The sequence below is a fragment of the Gracilinanus agilis genome, chromosome 2, assembly GCF_016433145.1.
Source record: "Gracilinanus agilis isolate LMUSP501 chromosome 2, AgileGrace, whole genome shotgun sequence".
NCBI lineage: Eukaryota > Metazoa > Chordata > Mammalia > Didelphimorphia > Didelphidae > Gracilinanus > Gracilinanus agilis.
The window spans coordinates 225,358,638-225,380,571 of NC_058131.1; the positions used below are offsets into that span (position 1 = coordinate 225,358,638).

At 36.5% G+C, this 21,934-nt stretch overlaps 1 protein-coding gene across 4 annotated transcripts in view; it reads right to left on the minus strand.

Moving 5' to 3' along the window:
- The window catches only part of SPAST (spastin), a 100,113-nt gene that overhangs the window by 72,922 nt on the left and 5,257 nt on the right, over nucleotides 1-21,934 (minus strand). For 2 of the 4 annotated variants that reach the window (XM_044663696.1, XM_044663694.1), the window contains exons 2-3: nucleotides 7,545-7,628; nucleotides 5,573-5,656 (exon numbers count right to left, since the gene is read on the minus strand). In XM_044663696.1, coding sequence (XP_044519631.1) covers nucleotides 5,573-5,656; nucleotides 7,545-7,628 — 168 coding nt within the window. Of the gene's footprint in view, nucleotides 1-5,572; nucleotides 5,657-7,544; nucleotides 7,632-21,934 lie in introns of all 4 variants that reach the window. The other 2 variants (XM_044663695.1, XM_044663693.1) reach the window with 1 other exon arrangement.

Consider the following 21,934-nt stretch of genomic DNA (forward strand, 5'->3'; position numbering starts at 1 on the left):
TCCCTGGTTTCCTTCAAGGCTCTGTTTAAATGAAATATTTTATATGAGGCCCTTTGTGGTTCTCCCAGCTACTAGTGCTTTCCCCTCTAAAGCTACTTTCCATCTACATGAATTTTTTTTTATATCTCTATTTGGGTACTTCTTGTCTCTGCCATTAAAATGTAAGTTCTATAAAGTCAGGGACTGTTTTTGCTAGTGTTTCATATATTGAGTGCTTAGCACAGTACCTGGCACTGAAAAAGTGCTTAATAAAAGCTTATTGATTGATAACATCCATATACAATCTCTTAAGTGTCCTGGATCCTCTTATTTTTTGACTCTGATATGATATCCTCATCATATCTCATTGGTTCAGTGATCTCAAAACAAATGACTTCCATATCTAATATAAGCCTAGTCTCTCTTCTGAGCTAATCTTGTCCATTTATTTATTGGACATTTCCAACTAAATATCTCACAGACATCTAAACTCAACATGTTCAAAAAAGACTTAGTCATCTTTTCCCAAAAATCTACCCATCTTCAAAACTCCCATTATTTTTTTTTAAACCCTTGTACTTCGGTGTATTGTCTCATAGGTGGAAGATTGGTAAGGGTGGGCAATGGGGGTCAAGTGACTTGCCCAGGGTCACACAGCTGGGAAGTGGCTGAGGCCGGGTTTTGAACCTAGGACCTCCCGTCTCTAGGCCTGACTCTCACTCCACTGAGCTACCCAGCTGCCCCCACTCCTATTATTTTTATTATGAGCACTATCCTCCTTTTGGTCATCCAGGTTCACAACTGCAGAGTCAACCTCAACCCCTTATTCTTCCTCATTACATATATATAGTTATTTTACATGTCTATTATTTAAATTAGTCTTTTTCTGTTTTGTCTCTCCCTCACTTAGGAATTAAGATCATATTCATATAAAAAAGTTTGGAAGGATCCCTTCTTTTTCCATTTTTTTCCAACAAGTTCTGTAAAATAAGAATTGTTCTTTGATGTTTTATGGCATGTACTTGTAAAATATCAGGTATTTTCTCCCTTCGGGAAATTTAACACTTGGTTAATTTCTTATTCTTATATTGGGTTAAAGAATCCATTTCTTGCTAAACTAGCTAATTTATTGTTTGCATTCATATATTTAATCAATTATCAGTTTGATGGATTACAACTGAACTGTACAGTAGCTTTCTTTTATATCTTCAATTGCTGTGAATACTTTTTTTTTCATTTTTGACTAAAAAACCAAACTTGGTTTTCTTCTCCTTTTAAAAATTAAACTACTTGATTATCAATCTTATCAAGTTTAAAAAAAAACTTCCTATTTCTCTTTATCAAGTCAATGATTTTTTTTCTTTAAATATCTCCTTTTTTATTTTAGGAGTTCCCATTTTGGTATTTAGTTAGGGTCTCTTGATTTTTGCTTTTGTAGATCAAACAGAATGTACAATTTATTCATCTGTTCTTTTCTTTGTTGAAGTAAATATTTAGATATAAATTTTCCCCTTAGAATTGCTTTGGCTGTATCTCATAAGCTTTAAGATTTTATTTATTTTCTTTGATGAAATTGTCTATGATTTGGTTTTTTGGGTCTATAAATTATATAGATTTAATCTCTAATTAATTTTTAATCATTTAAAAATCCTTTTATTGAATATAATTTTATTGCATTTGGTGAGTAAATGATGTATCTAATATTTCTACTTACCTTTGTTTGTAAGATTTTTATTCCCAAATACATGGTCATAGTAAAAATGTCATGTACAACTAAGAAATATATAGACTCCTTTCTATTACCATTCAGTAACTGTCAGAGATATATCATTGCCAATTTCCCAAATACTGTTCAGATCCATAACTTTTTATGACCCATTTAAAGATTGTACTATCATTCCAATCTTGAAGGATTGGAAGGTTCTTATTACAGGAAGGAAGTTCCAATCTTTGAGAGGAATATTTTTAAAAAGTGAATAGTTTCAGGAAATAAGAGGGGGCAGCTGGGTAGCTCAGTGGATTGAGAGTTAGGCCTAGAGACAGGAGGTCCTAGGTTCAAATTCAGCCTCAGGCACTTCCCAGCTGTGTGACCCTGGGCAAGTCACTTGACCCCCATTGCCCACCCTTACCACTCTTCCACCAAGGAGCCAATACACAGAAGTTAAGGGTTTAACAAAAAAAAAAAAAAAAAAAAAAAAAAAAAAAAAAAAAAAAAAAAAAAAGGAAATAAGGTGACTATTCTATTAGATGGGGCAGAATGTTAACTCAACATTGTATTTTATCATACTATGACCTTTACCCTGTTCAAGATTCCTTTTAATGTTACTTTTAAACGTCTTGTGTTAGAGAAATGCCTAGGTATTTCTCTGAACTAGAAAAAATGCTGGATTTAGACTGTAGAATTATTTTTTTTTTTTTAGTTTTTCTGGTTCATTTGAGCCTACAATATAGAGAACAGAACTGCCAAGTTTTCTTCAATAGCATAATGCAGTTTCCCCTCTTAAGTCCTTTTACTGTTCCCTTATTTGAAATTAGGATTCCCCCTGGGCTTTTAAAATTCACTTGAAGCATAACAAATTCTGTTCCAGCTCTTCCAGTGTGAAATTTATATCCCAAATGTGTTTCTTGTAAACAACATACTATTGGATTCTGTGTTTAATCTATTCTGCTATTCTCTTATTTTCTCAGATGACTTTACAATACTCAAATTCATAACTATGGTTGTTAATTGTGTAATTTCCTGCTATCATGTCCTCTTGCACTTTTTCCTTTCCTTTGTCCTGTCTCCTCTCTTTATAAAGAAGGAGGTAAAAGAGGAGTCTGCTTAACATTAATGGTTACTGAAGCAATCTGTTTCTGCTCCATTGCTATTTGTTTTTCCTTCCCACATATCCGAACATAGGTCGGTAGCCTCTTTTTTTTATCTCCTTCTTACAATCCAAGCTCCAAAACAGTTTGTTTTGCTTATGACTATTCCCTGATCCTACTCTTCCTATTAAAAACCTTACTCTCCCCTTATTGTCCCTGTCTATTTTGCTGTTCAATTCAATGTCTATACTAAACTTTTAATCTTTATGTTCAACTTTCCTTGCTCAAATGAAAGTGAGGTTGAGATATACCTTCCCTGCATTCCTTTCTCCATTTTTGGATACTCTTCCTCCAATGTTCCTCTACTATGTGAGATAGTGAGTTTCTTAACTTTTATCCTCCTTTTCTCTATAGTACAATCCCTTTTCTCTCTCATTTCTTTCTCTTAAGACCATCAAAATAGAACAAGATCATCTCCTAGGCTAGGTATATTATTTAACTTTGTCTATGACCCTTGAAGACATTAAGGGTCTGTTATTTACTTTTATTCATTCCTCTTGAGTCTTGCATTTGCATCTCCAAGTTTCATTAAAGGTTCATTTTCTTCCTCTTGTGAGAATTTTTTTTTCATTTTCATACTGTATTAAATCTTATATTAGGACCCTGCAGTAGAAAAGTCCCAGTTCCTATATATTATGAATAATTATTGTATATTCCTATATCTGGGTTCTGGGTCAGAGATTATATCCATTCCATTGCTTTTTGCATAGATTCGAACAGGAAGGATTTACAATGATTCTTTTCTGGCCTAAAACAAATCACCTGTCCAACTCTGGATGTGGAGAAGAGCTAAGGATTCTAATTACTTACCAATTGGAGATGTCTTGAGATATTCAAGAGAAGAGCTGAATAATGAGATCTAAAAAATGTATATAAGTACATGGGCCAGGAGTTTCTGGGGTCTTTGGAGAATTTGAGAGAATCCTTTGACCATAATTAGGATGTCATGACTGATCACTTAATAAATTATTTTAAAATTAAGAAAGACTGTCTCTCAAGAATTTCAAACACTGGAGGCAGCTGGGTGGCTCAATGGATTGAGAGCCAGACCTAGAGATGGGAGGTCCTAAGTTCAAATCTGACCTCAGACACTTCCCAGCTGTGTGACCCTGAGCAAGTCACTTAAACCCCATTGCCTAGCCTTTACCACTCTTCTGCTTTGGAACCAATACACAGTATTGACTCCAAGATGGAAGGTAAGGGTTTAAAAAAAATTTTTTTTAAAGAATTTCAAACATTACAAGTATTATATTCAGTTTTACAAAGTTAAGTTATTCTTAGTTGCAAGTCTTTTTTTTAAACTCTTACCTTCCATCTTAGATTCAATACTATGTATTGGTTCCAAAGCAGAAGAGTGGTAAGGGCTAGGCAATGGGGGTTAAGTGACTTGCCCAGGGTCACACAGCTGGGAAGTGTCTGAGGTCAGATTTGAACCTAGGACCTCCCATCTCTAGACTTGACTCTCAATCCACTGAGCTACCCAGCTGCCCCCTACTAATAGTTTTTCTGATTTAAGGGTTTATATTTTATAAGCGGTGACCACAATCTTACTTTTATGACTCTCATATTTAGTCAAACCTAATTTTAAATCTTACAACTGTGATTCACAGAGGTTAAGTTCCTTTACCAGGGTGACCATAGGCTATACATTAAAGGCAGAAAATGAACCCAGAGCTTCCAAACTCCAAGCTGGTTCTAACTATACTCCCATATGGAGACTTTTATGTATATGGATATAAACCTATAGCTTATAGGAATCATTAAGTACATAAACTGTAGAGTGAAAGAATGATTGAAAAATAAAAGAAATGAATTTTATAAAGGGGAAAATCAAAATGTTCACTTAGAGCAAAATTCAAGCCCAAACTTAAATTTCAACCAATATTCAACCATAGGAACATTACAAAGAGCTCAATATCATTTAAAACTTTCCCCCTCAAAATACTGTCTTTTGATATGGAATAAATCTAAGTTATAAAGGAATTTTCTTTGAAAGAAATTTTTGGATAAGACTTTTTCTGAAAAGATGGTTAGGCTGCTCTATCATAATAACATTTCAAATAATAGCTTCCTACTGGAAATGATCCAATTTACTATTACAAGTTGAAAGATGTTTTAGAATATCACTACTATAATACTTTTCTGTTTTTATAAGTTACAGAGGAAAATCAATCATTACTTTAGTCACACTGTTAGTTTAATGTTACTAATGAAGCCAAAGTTGAACAAAAAACAAAGGATTATCCAAGGATGGGTTTGCTACAATATTCTTTCATATCAATTGTTCTGAAGAAATATGTATAGAATTTAGTATTTTACAGAGGGAAGTAAGGGGATAATGCTTCTTAAAGCAAGGAGATAGTTCTTAAATTATGGAAATATGTCTCAGTAATTAGGCAATGCAGGACTTTTTAAAACTATTTTTAAGAGTTTTTTAAAACTACCAATACAAACATCATTCTCCACCCCAATTTCCTTCCCTCCTCCACCCAATAAACAGAAAAATAAGTAGGCAGATAACCATTCAGACAATTTTACTTACTTTTTTTTTAATGGTGGTTGAGGTAATGGCAATTAGTGGTTAAATTTTAAGTCTGAATGTTCTGCTTATTTTCAAAATAGGTATTGGTTTTATTTCCATGTAAACCAATACATATAAAGAAAGCCTGGGTAAAACTATTAACACAGCTATTACTAAGTCCATTGCCCAAAATATTAACAGTACCTAGAAGTTGCAAACGATCCTTGGCCATGACCAAATTCGTCATCATTTTAGCTTGAAGGCGTCTAGCTCTGTCATACTGATCACCTAAGAGAAGATAAAAATATTAGAGTTCATGAAAATATTTATTTCTTTACAGAGATGAAGACAGGAGATTCATGCATAAATATAAATCCAATAAATTTTAAGAAATCAGAATGTACTTTATGAACTAACTCTAAAAAAAGTTTATTTAAATCAGAAGTCAATATAAGAAAGTTCAAGTACAGAAAAATAAATTAAATTATTTCTTGATAATAGGCCTGGCCCGTTAAAGCATCATTCATTTCTTCTGAAATAAATCTTAAGTTGCTTTATTCAAAATATTCTAAACCATCAACATAAAATAGGAAATCTATAAAGAATATCACACGTGTTAAATAGGCCCACTAAAAATTTGTTATCTAATTTCTGCATTGCTGCACTGAAATCCTTTTAATCCTCCCTAACTTGATTCTCTTTTATAATCTCCTGAGCAGTCCTTTCAAACCATCTCTCTTCCAGCAAGGAAACTCATTCCTCATGTTCTTTCTTTCTTTTTTTTTTTTTAAACTCTTAACATATGTCTTAGACTCAATACTAAATATTGGTTTCAAGGTAGACAATCAGTAAAGGTTAGGCCAGTGATGGGTAAACTACACTGCGGGCCAGATGCAGCCCCCTGAAATGTTCTATCCCACCATGCTACATTATTCCTAATCTGAGGAATACAATGAGTAGGATACAATACAATGAAACTTTGAAAGAGTTGCCTTAGAAACAGACTGACAGATGAGCATGTCCTTCCTTTGGCTCCCTCTTTAAAAAGTTTGCCCTTCACTGGGCTAGGCAATTAGGATTAAGAGACTTGCCTAGAGTTACCCAGCTGGAAAGCATCTGAGACCACATATGAACCCAGGACTTCCCATCTCCAGGCCTGGCTCTCTATCCACCAAGCCACTTAACTGCCCTATTCCCTACTTTTATAAGAAAAGAGTCTTTTATGAACTTCAATTTCTTTTTCTCCTTCTACATCATCTCCTATTATCTACCCCTTTTATCCTAGCTCTGACAAATAGCAATTCTGCTTCTTGTCCAGGTCAATCCACCTATGTGTGTCCTTCATGCTATGTCTCCCATATTCTTCTGAGTTTGCCCTATCCATCATTCTTCTGGCTCTCACCTGTGAAAATGGAATTAGCTTACCCCTACTCATTCTTTAGACTTTAGCCACCAGGAATATGTCACCTCACCCCACTTAGAATTAAGTGGTGAGGGGGAAAAAAAAAAAGAATTAAGTGGTGAGGGGGGAGGTCTATGACCCACATTGTGCTAGAAAGTGACAAATCAAAAATAAGTGACTGTCCTCTAGGCAGTCCAAAATAAAGTTGAGGCTGCCATTTGTCCATGTGGTACTGGAGGTGGACACAGGAAGTGACGAAAAGAACTATCTTTTAAATATGATGGTATTCCAATTTTCTCAGGAGTTTTTGTCAAATAGTAGATTTTTGTCCCAAAAGTTGGGCTCTTTGGGTTTATCATAGACTGTCTTGCTGACATCACTTACCCCAAGTCTATTCCACTGATCGTCCCTTCTGTCTTTTTTTTCTAACTCTTGCTCCCTTCTGTCTTTTTTTTCTAACTCTTGCTTGGTTTTAAAATCTTTCCTTTCCCAGAGATCTGACAAGTATACTATTCTGTGTTCGCCTAATTTTCTTATAGTTTCCTTCTTTTTATTCAAGTCATTTACCCACTCTGAATTGGTGTAGGGTATGAGATGTTGATCTAAACCTAATCTCTCCCATATTGTTTTCGTGTCATGGCAAATGAGCACCCATTAAATTTACTGTTTCTACTCTGCTTTAACAAGAGAAGAATGAACTGCACTATCAGGAAAAACACCTGGTAATAAGCATATTGTTAGAAAGATGTGTGCCAAGCCAAAACAATAATTTACCTTGTCCTGTGACTGCAACAGCTATTCCTTTCTCCAACTCTTCAATTCCTTTCTTATACCATTCCACAGCTTGATCCTTTTGCCCTGCTTTAAAATAGAAATATTCAATATTTACTGAGCACCACCAATATACTAAAGAGTATATAAAACCAGAGAAATTTAATAAAACTTTTAATAAAAAAATATGACTCAAAATAATGCATTACTTGAAAATACAAATTTGTTACAAATAAACTGCACATTCAAAAACAGTAAAGAAGGCAAACTTTCTGAGCTGACACAATTAATGGGGGCCTAACTTCCAAGTCTTAGCTTTCATTTTGTTAAAGATTATAAGAACTTCTATGAGATATAAGAACTTTCATGAGATAATGCAAGATTAAATACAATGCTTTAATTGAAATACCATGTGTTGAAAGAATACTGATCAAAATACATGTATAACCCAGTGGAATTGCTTGGGAGAGAACATGAATCATGTAACCATGGAAAAAATTTTTTTTAGATAAAATAAAAAATTGTAAGAAAAAGGAATATGATCAAGTCAGAAGTCCTGGGTTTAGGTTTTAGCTTTATCGCTTAGTAATTTTGAGGCTGTGGGGGCCAGTCCTGACTTCCCTGAGCCCAAATTTCTCCATCTATTAGACGTTTCTTCAATTTTTTTCCTGACAGGGTTATCTTAAGGAAAAAGCACTACAAAAGATACTGTTGTTATAGTTATACCACTATTATTATTATTATTATTTAAGAAATAATAACAATATTCTTAACCTCCTTGACAGAGGATTAGGCAAAAAGAAGTTTTCTAGGTAGAAAAGCAGCAACAGAGAACAGTCTAGGGCAGTGATGGGTAACCTTTTGAGCTTGGTGTGTCAAAATTCACCAAAAAACCAAGCATAACTTGGGTGATATGTCACTTCAAGAAAAAAATCATAATTTCATATTTATAGTTTAAATAACAAAACTGTATAATTGTAATGTATAATTGTATTTAATAAACCAAAATAGGTAAATTAATATAGGTAGAATTGTCATCTATAGTGCACAGTGTCTACACTACACTACAACAAATGTTTCATCCTTGACATGTGGCCCCATACTTCTCTGTATGTGACCTCATGTGCCCATGTGTCATTGAAAATGGCTACATGTGTCAGTGCTGACATGTGTGTCATAGGTTTGCCATCACTGGTCTAGGAGATAGGAGTAGGAAAAACAGTAACAATAATAACAAAACATTAGTCAACTATTAGCTTTATACCAGGCAGTGGTTGGGTGGGGAGTTAGTTAATCACTGCTACAATCAATTCACACTTGAATTAAAAAGGAGCATGGGAGAGGAATTTACCAAATAGTATGGAATTGCACTTGAAGCTAAAGATGAAAAATTTCAATGGTATTCCATATATTACTGCAAGTAATACAAAGTAATACAAAACAGAGGGGTATTTTTTGAAGTGAGGAATTTCCTCAATCTGGGTGGAAAGGGAGAAGGAGGTATGCATTCCCATTGGGCTGCTAGACAGAGGGGCAGGTGATAAGAAAAAAATATTGTCAGGCATGGTGGAGAGGAGGAAAGGAGCAGCTCTGCCTGAGTCCCTCTGCCTTTCTAGTAATGAACTCAGGTAGGGGTTGGGGGGGAGACAAGGGACAGGGACAGGGACAGCTCATGTGCCCACAAAGAGTGATCTCTGTGTGCCCTCTTTGGTACTCATGCCATAGGTTTGCCATCATGATCATAGACAAATAGTCATCTAAACTTTGCTTAAAGACCTTTGGCCAGGGAAATCCACTAAAGTTAGAGGATTTAACTTTGATATAAATGACAAAAGTAACAAAATTCAATTCAATTAACATTTATAAGGCACAAGAAAAAAATCAACAGTCCTAACCAAGCTTAATTACTACATGTAGGTCAATGAAGAACTAGCACAAGGTGATAAAGTTACATTTTTCTCCATAGGAGCAACTCAATCAACATTTATTAAATAACTACCATGATCTGAAGCTCCTTAAAATAAGGGAGACATATTATACAATTAGTAATGATATATATCTTATTTCAGAAGAACTCTGGAATAATCAATAGAGGGCCAGTAATAGAGACACAAAGTGCTGTTTTCAAGTAGTGCCTCTAAGATATATTGTTTGTGTAATCTTGGACAAGACAAAGTTGTCTAGACTGTTCTTTAAAGACTTGAAGACTCAGATGATTTACTAGATAAAAAAAGGTCTTCACAATGGAGATCCCCACACCAATTCACAGGTTTAGACAAAAACAAACTATTTAAAAGACACTTAACAAATATTATTTGTTAGAAGTAAGTTTGTTATTTTAAGAAGTCTTATGCTTCTAAAGTTCCAGGGACTGTGCTGGGTTTTTTATTCTCAAAGAATCTAATGTAGTATTATATGCAAAATTCATGTTCATGGAAAGACCTCCAGGAATTGATGCAAAGTGAAAGGAGCAGAGCCAGAAGAACATTGTACACAGAGACTAATACACTGTGGTAAAATCGAATGTAATGGACTTCTGTACTAGTAGCAATGCAATGACCCTGGACAATTCTGAGGGATTTATGAAAAAGAACGCTACCCACATTCAGAGGAAGAACTATAGAAGTGTGAAACAGAAGAAAAACAACTGCTTGAACACATGGGTTGAGGCAGACATGATTGGGGATGTAGACTCGAAACGACCACATCATTGCAACTATCAACAATTTGGAAACAGGTCTTGATCGATGACACATGTTAAAACCAGTGGAAAAGGAAATGATTGTCAGCTATTAGAAGGGGGAGGGGGGGTGAAGGGGAAAGTAAGAGCATGAATCATGTAACCATGGATAACTTTTCTAAAAAATAAAAATTATTTTAAAAAAATTCATGTTCAGTAAATTCCTGTTTAAAAAAAAAAATCACACTGCATTCAATGTATAGTTTATCTTCGATTATCCTACTCCATTTCCAAGAGTTTGTGTAGTTCAATTGTTTTTCAGTGATATCTGACTCTTTATGACCATATTTGAGGTTTCCTTGGTAGAAACACTGGAGTGATTTGCTATTTCTTTCTCCAGTTTATTTTACAGATAAAGAAATTGAGGCAAACAGGACCAAGTGATTTGCCCAGAGTCACACAGCTAATAAGTGTCTGAGACTGGATTTTAACTCAGGAAGATGAATCTTCCTGACTTCAGGCCCAGCACTCTATCCACTGTGCTACCACCTAGCTGTCCTAAATAGTTTGGTTTCCTACAAAGTAAAACCTTTGTTTAAAAAAAAAATACACACACACACACACACACACACACACACACACACTATGTGTGTGCATATATGTACACAGATATACAATCTGAAAAACTACAAAATGAATGCTACATTTCACTGTTTAAACTATCAAGTCTACATCTTATGACATTCAGGAAAACAAAATCCTAATATGGCCTTCATCTTACAGCACTGATAAGTTCTTAATTACAAACACTAGAGTATGAACCAATTAAATTAATCTGATGAAACTCACATAGATCCGGAAATACCTGGAGGCCAGATGTCAACTGCTAAGATAGGAGATCTGCTAGGAAATTAAAGTTCTCCCAGGTTCTGCCTTTTGAAGAGAGCCTCTAAAGCCACACAAATGTCAGAATTGGTACACCTCATGAGATCTTATACTATCATAGCTGTCCATTCATCTGGTTCCCAGTTATTCAGATCTATATGTTTAGGAAACCTTTAACTTCTATGGGTATCATTAATCAAAGAAGAGAAAAGGGATATTAATTATGAAAGTAAACAGTTCCTTGTCTGGAAGGTAAGAGTTAACTAAGGGCAAGAGAGAATCTGAACAAAGAAGTAAGAGATTTTTGAAATTTTAAAATCTCCTGTTTAAGCTGATAACTATATTATAAAGACCTATGTGGCTAGATAAGTGAGTGAAAAGTTTCAGGATCAAATGAATGAGGATTATAAAAATTTATTTATATACACTATTTAAAATGTATATGTTGGGGGCAGCTGGGTAGCTCAGTGAGTGAGAGTCAGGCCTAGAGACAGGAGGTCCTAGGTTCAAACCTGGCCTCAGCCACTTCCCAGCTGTGTGACCCTGGGCAAGTCACTTGACCCCCATTGCCCACCCTTACCACTCTTCCACCTATGAGACAATACACCGAAATTAAGGGTTTAAAAAAAAAAAAGATAAAATGTATATGTTTACATTTCTCTAGGAAATTTGAAGCTACAGTGGACTATGGTTTTATTAAAGAATATGATGATGAGTGACCCTGGGCAAGTCATTTAACTCCAACTGCCTAGCCCTTCCTACTATTCTGCCTTGGATCTGATACTTAGTATTGATTCTAAGACAGAAGGTAAGAATAGGATGAGCCATCTCTCCAAAGTCACATAAAATATTTAAACAGGAAAAAACTTAAAACCTATAATTCTGTACCCCCAAGAAGTAAAAACTGTGAGAAATGTCACTATAAACCTCAAAATCATATTTAGCTTATTTTGAAAACTCTCCTTTTGCTTGAGGGTGGGTGTGTGTGTGTGTGTGTGAGTGAGAGAGAGAGAGAGAGAGAGAGAGAGAGAGAGAGAGAGAGAGAGAGAGAGAGAGAGANAGAGAGAGAGAGAGAGAGAGAGAGAGAGAGAGAGAGAGAGAGAGAGATATCCTGTGTCCTATAGAGGTCACCAGAGTGAAAGAGCAGGTCTGAATTCTCTCTCTAGTTCTGTCCCTAGTTCCTCCAATAGGGCTTTTCCTTTAATGTTGTATCCTGGCATGCCAAGTTCCTCCACAGGAAAGATTAGAGAAGAGAAAAAAATATTTCCAAAGGACTTGGAAAAAACCTTCAGTAGCTACACAATGACTATGGAATATAAGAAAAATTTGAGATCCTAGGCCAATTTCACATTAATTCACTTCACATTCTTTCTGTTCATTCCAAAATAGACTGCCCATTCTCCAATTTGTCCTTTCTTCAAAATTCATAAATATTTTTCTATAGTATCTCCTGTGAGTAACAGGATCTTTCATCACATTTATGACTAGTGAATACCATGAAGCTTCCCCTGACCAGCATTCTTCCATCCACCTGAATGTGAAGTAAATACTGCCACTGGTTGGGTGATCCTACATAAGTCACCTCATGTCACTTTGAAAAAGCTCCCTCATGCAAAATTCTGAGTTCCAACTAAATGGTACCTAAGAGCCTTTTATTCTCTAAATGATATAATCCTTGATCCTTCCCTGCTCCAATTTCTAATGACACTCCAATATTCCCTAAGTACTTAATTATAGTCCAAATTGTATTTTAGTTATCATGATGCCCCAATGTTTACTGTGCCTGTAAAATCACAAAAAGACCCAAAGGAAAGGCACTCATGTATAAGACAGATCAGTAAGAGGTTTAGAAAAATCTGAACAAGAATCCCATAAAAGGTGTGACCATAACAGCTGTGCGATGTTACTAATCAATTACAATTATGCACGTGTCCAGTCCCCTTACCTGTCCAAAAGACTGTAAACTCCTTCAAGGTTGGCCTATAAAATTAATGGGATTACAAAAAGGGAACTGTGATCAACAGAGTTTTTGAGTTCTAGTCCAGCTTTTAGGTACATGTGTATATTTATAATTTGCTCCAGTCCCAGATGAAAAAGTGGATCATCTTTCCCAAGGTATAAATACTATACTTGATTCCATTCCCTCTAGAAGTTAGTTCCTTGGATCATCCCCATCCCTTCTCTTCTAACTTCAATATTTCTTTATCTACTAGGTTCTTAAATACTATAGAGCTTCCTAGGTTCCCTAACCTCTAAAGAACCTTCTTTTGACCCTGCCATACATATCTTTGAACCTATAATATCATCCTATATATCTCCTAATTTTCACAAACTTCTAAAAAAGTATCTATATTTTTCAGTCCTTTCTCAAAACCTATTCACTTTCAACCTCTTGCATTCAGTTTTCCAACCACATCTCTCCATTAAAACTTCTTTCCCCAAGGCTAACAATATCTTAATTGCTAAATCTGATAGCCTTTTTCTCAGTCTTTATACTATTTATAGTTATAATAGCTATAACTTATATAATGCTTTGAGGTTTACAAAGTACCTTCCAAATATTTTACAACTACTCTCTCATTTAATCCTTACAACCACCCAGGAAGAGAGTTGCTACTATTGCTGACATTTTTATAAATAAGGAAACAGAGGCAAACAGAGGCTAAGTAACTTGCCCAGGGTCACATAGTAAATGTTAAGGTCAAATCTGAACTCAGCTCTGTTCCTAGTCAGCTCTTCCCGACTCCAAGTCCAGGGCTCATCCACTGTAACACTTTGCTGCCCTACTTTTTTCTTCTCTACAGCTTTCTGAGACTGACCATAACTACCACCCATCCTTCTGTTTTTTCTTACATATGTATGACTATTCATACAAATACTCTTTTTCTCCATCAACATCAATTTAGAGGCCATCTCCACATTCATCCAATCAGCATCCCCAACTCCTCCTGATAGGAATATCTGAATTCATCCAGAGCTTCATACTAGGCTCTAATAGGTATAATAGTTAAAAATAAATTATGAGGCTGCTAGTAGCTTTAGTAGCATTATTATATGAAAGAAGTGATAGTAAAGAGAGGGAAATATAGGAAAGAGGTAAGGAGTTACTTGGCTTTTATTGCTATTTGATGGTTTGAAGCTCAGCACTGACAGGAATTTCTTTAGGTTCCAAGTTCCAGCTGGAGGGGAGGAAGGGAGGGAGGGAGGGGAAAAAAAGCGGGAGGGAGGGAGAGAGACAGATAGAGGGAGAGAGAGAGAAAGAATGAGAGAACTCCTATGTCATATCTCAGGAACCAATCATAGTTCCTTAATTTGCCTGACACCTACATTTAGAGAGTATAATGTGGATGAGGATCTAGCAAAGGAGACTAAGAAAGATAAGTCAGACAGGTAGGAGAATCTGAAGAAAGGTATATCCCAAATACTTAGAGAAGAAAATATCAAGGAAGAAAAAATGGTATTCAACCTCTGTACCCCCCAAAAAACTAAAGAGAAGGGAGTATCAAGGAAGAGAGAATGATTGACAGTGTCAAAGGTTGCAGAGAGGTCAAGGAGAATGAGGATAGAGAGGATAGATTAGAAAACTTAACTTTGAAGAGAGCAAATTTGGTCAAATAAAGTCAGAAACCAGATTGTAAAGGGTTAAGAAGAGAAGTGAGAAGAAAGAGAGTAGAGGAATCTTTGGGTACAAAGGATGATAATAGGGATCGAAAGATCAAGTGAGGGCTTTTTTCAAGATGGTGGAGACTTGGGCATGTTTGTAGACAGGGAGAGATTGAAAAATAAGTGATAAAGTAGAGATGACAGAGGAAGCAATCTTTTGGAGAAAATAGGATAGAATGGAATTTTTTGATAAGTAGAAAGGGTGTTAGTTTTGGTAAGGAGGAAGGCCATTTCATCATATGAGACAGGTGTGAAGGAGGAGATAGTGGCAGAAGGCATTTGAATGATAGGGGAGAAGAGAGAGGTCATGGCAAATGGCCTCAATTTTGTCTGTAAAATACAAGACACAGATCTCAGTTGAGAGAGTAAGGCATGGGAACCAGATGAAAAGGTTTAGAAAAGTCACTGTGAAGAGTGAGATAGTAAGTTGTTAAAAAAGGTATGGTAGAATTGTCTAGCAGAAGTGAGGGCCCAGTTGAGGATATGTAACATAAATCTGTACTGGACCAGTCAAAACAATGAAATGATTTTTTACACCCTCGTTCAGCAGCATGTGTATAGGAGTGAAGGCTATCCTTGGCTGGGTGTAACTGATGTTATAATAAAACAGAGCTAGGGATTCAAGAGAGGAGGACAGTGAAAAGCTGAACTGGTTCATCAATGTGTCAAGAGAGGGAAGAAGAGAAGAAAATGGCTACTGCAGGGGAAATAGTCTAACAGAGAACTGAGAGGTAAAGGGATTGGGCGGTCATCATGGCATGAAAGATACAAGACAGTCACTGGAATGCTACTAGAAGTCGCTCTTAGAATGTCCACTTTGTGACAATTAGATTAAGTCTACACTGCCCATCTTTAGATTTAATCACCAAAGGTGAAAACATCTCCAATTTTGGGAGGTCTGTAACTAGAATGGGTGACAAATCAGAATTGACTGACTGCCCCCTAGGCAGTCCTAAAAGAAGTGTCTGTTGTGATTGGACACACAAACTAGGAGGGAGGCACAGGAAGTGATGCATAAGTGACCCCTTTAAAAAGAGAGGTCTTCTGTTAGAGAGAGTCTTCTGGAGAAGAAGGCTGCTGGTGAAGGTCTTCTGCTGGAGTCTTCTAGCTTTCCTGGTTCCTGGAGGAGTGCTGGCTAGAACGATGAGAGCTAGGTGAGACTACTCTCAATATCTTCTTGGAAATCCACGTGGTGAGTTTAAAGACTGAATCTTCCTAAACCTCTCTTAAGGAACTTCCCTTAGAGACTCTGCGAATGAAGGTTCGCTTCATTCACCTCCAGGCCTCTAGCCTTCTGACTCTGGGCTTGGGTTAATTAGATCTACCTGGATTAATTAGAGAATCATAGTAATTTACCTACTGTGTTAGATTCTTATTTCCTTATTTCTTCTACCTCTTCTCAATTGTAAATAAATTCCTATAAAAGTCAATTTTGACTTGAGGTTATTCCTTAATTGGGGAAATTTCCACTGGCAACCACCTTTTAATATATTTGACCAAAAAATCCTTTTTCCCCACCTTACAACTTTAAGAAAGGGTTGGGGACAGCTATCCATTCCTCTCCTATCTCGATTCCTTACTCTCTGATGACTTTTCCGCTTTGACCCTATGTGAGTACTATCCCCTATTCCCCTTCTATGTCTTCAGTTCTTTTTTATATGCTGTCTTCCCCAATTAGAACTGTAAGCTCCTTGGGGACAGGGATAGTATTTTTTGCTCATATAGTCAATTCTGCTATAACCTGTGTTTCCAAAATGTGGATTTGTTTCAATGTGATTGATATATTAGGGAATATTTTGAGTATAACAAGAATTTCAAGTTTGCTTCTGTGTGATTTCTTCCATTAGAAATAGCAAAAATGTAGAAAACTCTACCACTTAACAATTCAAAAGCTGTAACCCTTCTAAGCCCCATTTCTACAAGCAAACTTTAGGTCTTTGTCAAGGTAAAGTGCTACAATTATTATTTATATATATACGTATGTCTTCTTGGGCAGCAGGAACTATAACTTAAGAAGGGCTAGCACATATCATCCCACTTCCTTCCACCATGACCTGACTAATTTGCCTGTGTAGCTTAGAGCAGCAAGCAGCCTTAAGTCGTGGTTATAGCTATTATATATTGCAGTATCTATAGATTTCTTAACCATTTAACATATATAAAAATGTGCTGTTTTTTAAGTTGGATTTCTATCTTTTTTTTAATGTATCACCGACAAAGTTGTTGTTTTTTTTAAAACCCTTACCTTCCACCTTAGAATCAATACTGTGATAATGAGACTTGACTGAGGGCTAATTAGAGCTGCCTGGTTAAACTAGGGGATTGGAGCAAATTACTCAGTGAGTTAGATCACTTATCCTATCTTATTCTCTCTCATTTTCTTACTTTCTCTTCCTCTCCTCATTTGTAAATAAACTTCCATAAAAGTCATTCTGACTTGAGGTTATTCTTTAATTGGAGATTGATAATTATTCAATTCCCTGGTGACCAAACCTTTTAATATTCACCCAATCAAAACCCCTTTTTACCCCCTTACAATACTATGTATCAATTCCAAGGCAGAAGTGTGGTAAGGACTGGGTAATGGGAGTTAAGTGACTTACCCAGAACCACACAACTAGGTAGGAAGCACCTGAGGCCAGATTTGAATCTAGGATCTCCTGTCTCTAGGTTTGGCTCTCAATCCACTGAGCGCTACCCAGCTGCCCCCTTGACAAAGTTTTTAAGCACTGTGCCTCTAACCTTATTTTCCCTATAAGCTTTGTGGGATTTTTTTCGGATATTCATATGTTGTATTAGAGCAAGACTGCCTGTATTTCCTAGCACTTAACACGGTTCCTGACACAAAATAAATGCTTGATAAATGCTTGTTCTCATGACAGATTTTTAAGCTCTCAAATAGGGTAAGACTCTAGAACAGTGATTCCCAAAATAGGTGCTACTGTCCCCTGGTGGGTGCTGCAGCTATCCAGGGAGGCAGTGATGGCCACGGGTGCATTTATCTTTCCTATTAATTGCTATTAAAATTTTTAAAAAATTAATTTCCAGGGGGCTAAGAAATATTTTTTCTGGAAAGGGGGCAGTAGGCCAAAAAAGTTTGGGAACCACTTGCTACCGACCAAGAAAATATCAGTAACAACTAATCCATTTACCCATTTTTTCTTTTCTATAAAAACTTTATGAAAATGGTCCACAAACATGTCAAGGACATCAATGGCAGAAATATCAGAAGGAAAAAAAAAGGTATTAAAGGACCATCCCCTATAGCAGACTATATCTTCTTAGTATGTGAAGTGTAAAAATATACAAGCTTACTGTGTTTATAATTAGCTAATTAAAAAATAGACTAGATGAAATAAAACAGGTTTGAAGATATCCCCAAAAAGGTATCTTCCACACACGTCAAAACAGTACATAGATTTCTTGAACAGTTCAACTACAGAATTAAATTGTGTTCACCAATCTTCTGATTATGTTTAGCAAGGAATTAAAGAAAGACATACTCATCAAAGATGCTGACTACCTTTATGAAAGAGAGATCATGCATAAACTCTAAGAGGAAAAGAAATTCCCTAAAAACAGTGAGGTTTCCCAGGTATTCCTTTTTGCTTTGTGCTATTTGTTTTGAAAGAAGAGGACCCTAGAACTCCAGATGGAACACAAGATGGAACCACTAAAGAAACATTGGTTTAGCAATCTATCCAAGGGGAAAAAAGCAAGTCTTCCAGACTTCAAATATAGCATTCTACTACACCATAGAGCTAATCTATGGAATATGACAATTTCATTAGAATTAAAGCTGTAAGTAATTCAAAAAGCGATGGCAAGAGTTGTGATTGATCATTTCTAAATCTATTCAGAGTAAGATTAAGTGAGAAAAGAATAAGCATTTATACCAGACCCCACTATATGACAGGCACTATACTAAGCACATTTTTAAACATTTATTAATATTCATTTTTAACATGGTTACATGATTCATGCTCCTCCTTTCCCCTTCACCCCCCCCCCCCGCAACCCCCCCCCATGGCCGATGCGCATTTCCACTAGTTTTGTCATGTGTCCTTGATCAAGACCAATTTCCAAATTGTTGGTAGTTGCATTGGTGTGGTAGTTTCGAGTCCACACCCTCAATCATGTCCACCCCGACCCATGCGTTCAAGCAGTTGTTTTTCTTATATGTTTCCTCTCCTGCATACTAAACACATTTTACAAATATCTCATTTTATTCTCATAATAACCATACAAAGTATGTACTATTATTCCATTTTACAGTTGAGGGAACCAAAGTAAACAGAGGTTAAGTGATTAGTCTAGAGTCATACAACTAGGAACTATATGAGAAGGAATTTGAACTCAGGTCTTTGATTTCAAGACAAGTATTCTGACTACTACTCCACTACCTGTCTCTAAGTGTAGAGAGAAACAAGGTTAAATATAATTAATCTGCCTGTACTATCAAATAAAAAAATAAGACCAGAAAAAAATTAGTTGCAGATGGTGATAAAAAAATAGATGGTCATTAATTTTCATTCATTCATTTTTCCTCGAAGGAATCCTGATAGTAACTTAGGCAAAATGTTATGATATTTCAAGAATTAAATTAGTTTTAAAATACTAAATGCCTCAGAAGAGGCATAATGGGTAGAAATCCTTTACAGAAGGGCACACACAAGAAACCCTATAGAATATGAAAAGGCACAAAAAGTTTCAGTTTGTACCAGTAGGGGGAGTACTCACATCAATGAGATCAGCAAACCATTAAAAAGTACCTTTTTTGCTAGGACATCATGCTATAATTGAGGAAGAATGGGTTAACTGGCTATGGAACTAAAGATAAATCATTTCACTTAACACTATTTCCTAATCTATAAAATGGAAGACAGTACTACTTGGATGAGTTAGTCTTCAAAGACCTGTTGTGAGAAAGTACTTCATCAACCAAGAAATCCTACGCAAAGGTGAGCTGTTATTAGCATAACTAGATTCTTTTTTCGCCTGGTCTCAAATCAAAGTCAGTGTTAAATAACATTACTTGGCATTTCTTCTCTATCTTCTTCCCTCTCCCTCCCAAATTACAGTACTTGACAGACTCCTATTTCCAAGTCCTTAGCTTTAGAGGAGAAACATTTATTTTTAGACACCTTGCAGCTTAGAGTAACTGTGTTAGAAACCTCCTTACAATAGAGCAGTGTTTGTCTGCAATATAAAAGAGAGTCCTGAAAGGAGTCAAGAGACCAGGATCCTGACTCCTCTCCTAAAGCCAGCAGCTGACCACAATTTCTTTATCTGTAAAATAGGGATAATTCTTGGATAAACCTACTAACTTTTTTTTTTTAAGATTCCTTACTTTCTATCTTACTTGCTTACTTGACAGGATTTAACAGAAGGCTAGAGAAACTGGAATATCCAACTCTTTGGTGGTGGAATATTTCTCCCACATCTGACAATGTTACTCCCTTGCTCCATCTACTCTAAGACTACCTATTCCCATTTACCTCTATTATTAAGTACAAAGTTCTCTCTTTGGTATTTAAACTTTTTACCAGGAGGCTCCAAGTGATTTTCAGTTTCATTATGCATTACTCCTCTATAAGAACTACAGGAATTCAGCTAAACTGGCTACCACTGTAATTCATTAGGCAAAATATCCCATCTTTCTCCCTGCCTTTTCACCAGCCTTTCCTTCCTGTTTCATTCAAAGTTCAGTTGAATAGCTATCCACATCAAATTTCCCCTGCTCTCCTCATCTGCTAGCTGTTTATCCCCAAAAGTTAATTTATATACTTTTATATTTACATATTGTCTCCCTCAACTTAAGGTAAGCTCTTTGAATGCAAAGTCTTTTCTTATGTCTCCAGAATTTAGCACAGTATTTGGCATTGGGCAATAAATGCTTTTTTGATAGACTGATTCCTAACCACAGTGTTTTTGGTTTTCTACAATTACTGCACCATTTTTTTTTCTTCCTTGAAAAGGGGAGTACAGTAATAGATTGAAAGTTACTGAGAAAACTGTGGTCTACTCTTTGCTTAGTAATAAAACAAGTAAAATTGAGCTATGAAATGGGCAAACAAAACACAATGGAAACTATAAGAGAGTTAATTCAAAAAATATTCTACACTTTTTAATTAAAATATACTTTATATTAAGATTTTCATTCTAAAGTAAAACTTGCTTTTGGTTTGAGCATTTTCTAAATAATTGTATTTAACATTCGTTTTTTAAAAATTCGAGTGCCCAATTTTCTCTCTCCTTCCAGCTTTATGCCTTTCAGGAAAGCAATATATCAATAGGTTTAGGCTTTTCCCACAATTTGTAATTGCATATATGCAGGCCACTCAAACACTTCCCAAGTTTCCTTAAGGAGTGTTGGGTTAAATGAAGTTAATAAAATTAGAAGTAAAAGTTATGTTAAGAACCCGCATACAAATATTAAAGTTGAAATTACAGTTGTCATTAAAAGAAAAAAATCCAGGAAACTTAGTTTTTGTTAAAATAATGCAAATACACTTGATGTGATAAAAAACACTATTCCCTTCATAGGACCCCCGTTCATTTTTCTTCTTTCCTATTTCTATAGCCGCTCTTTTTAAAAACCAGCTTCAATCACCCATCGTGGTCAGTGAGCTCCTTCTTTGGCAGCTGATCCTTTCGGAAACCTGGCCTGGGCTGAAGGCCACTAAGTGTTGGCCCGGCCTGACGTCGCCTCGGTGTGGTCAACCGAGGGCAGCCCGAGCGGCCATCGGACCGAGTTGAGTGAAAGCTGTCCTGTAGCGGGTAACTGCTGACAGAGGCGCCCTCAGGTTCTCCAGGGGCCATGTGATGCTTAAGATGAAGCGAATCCTACAGGAAGCGGCCGCAGAGCGTGCCCCACGGAGGAGCAACGGGAGACAAGTGGCCTTGGACAGTCGGATGGGAACGAAGTGGGGGAGGGGGATCCGAGAGGCCGGTCCCAGGTGCCTCGGAAAACCCCCTAACAGGGGCTGACACAGGGAGCCCCATACCTTCCCCCCCCCCCGCCCCCAGTTACCTTTCTCATCCTCGTCTATGCGCAGGGCGAAGGAGATATACTCGAAGGCCTGCTTGTGAAAGGCGCGGACCCGCTCGGCCTCCCCGCCCGCCGGCACTGGTGGCGGGGCCGAGGCCGAGGCCGCCGCCGCTG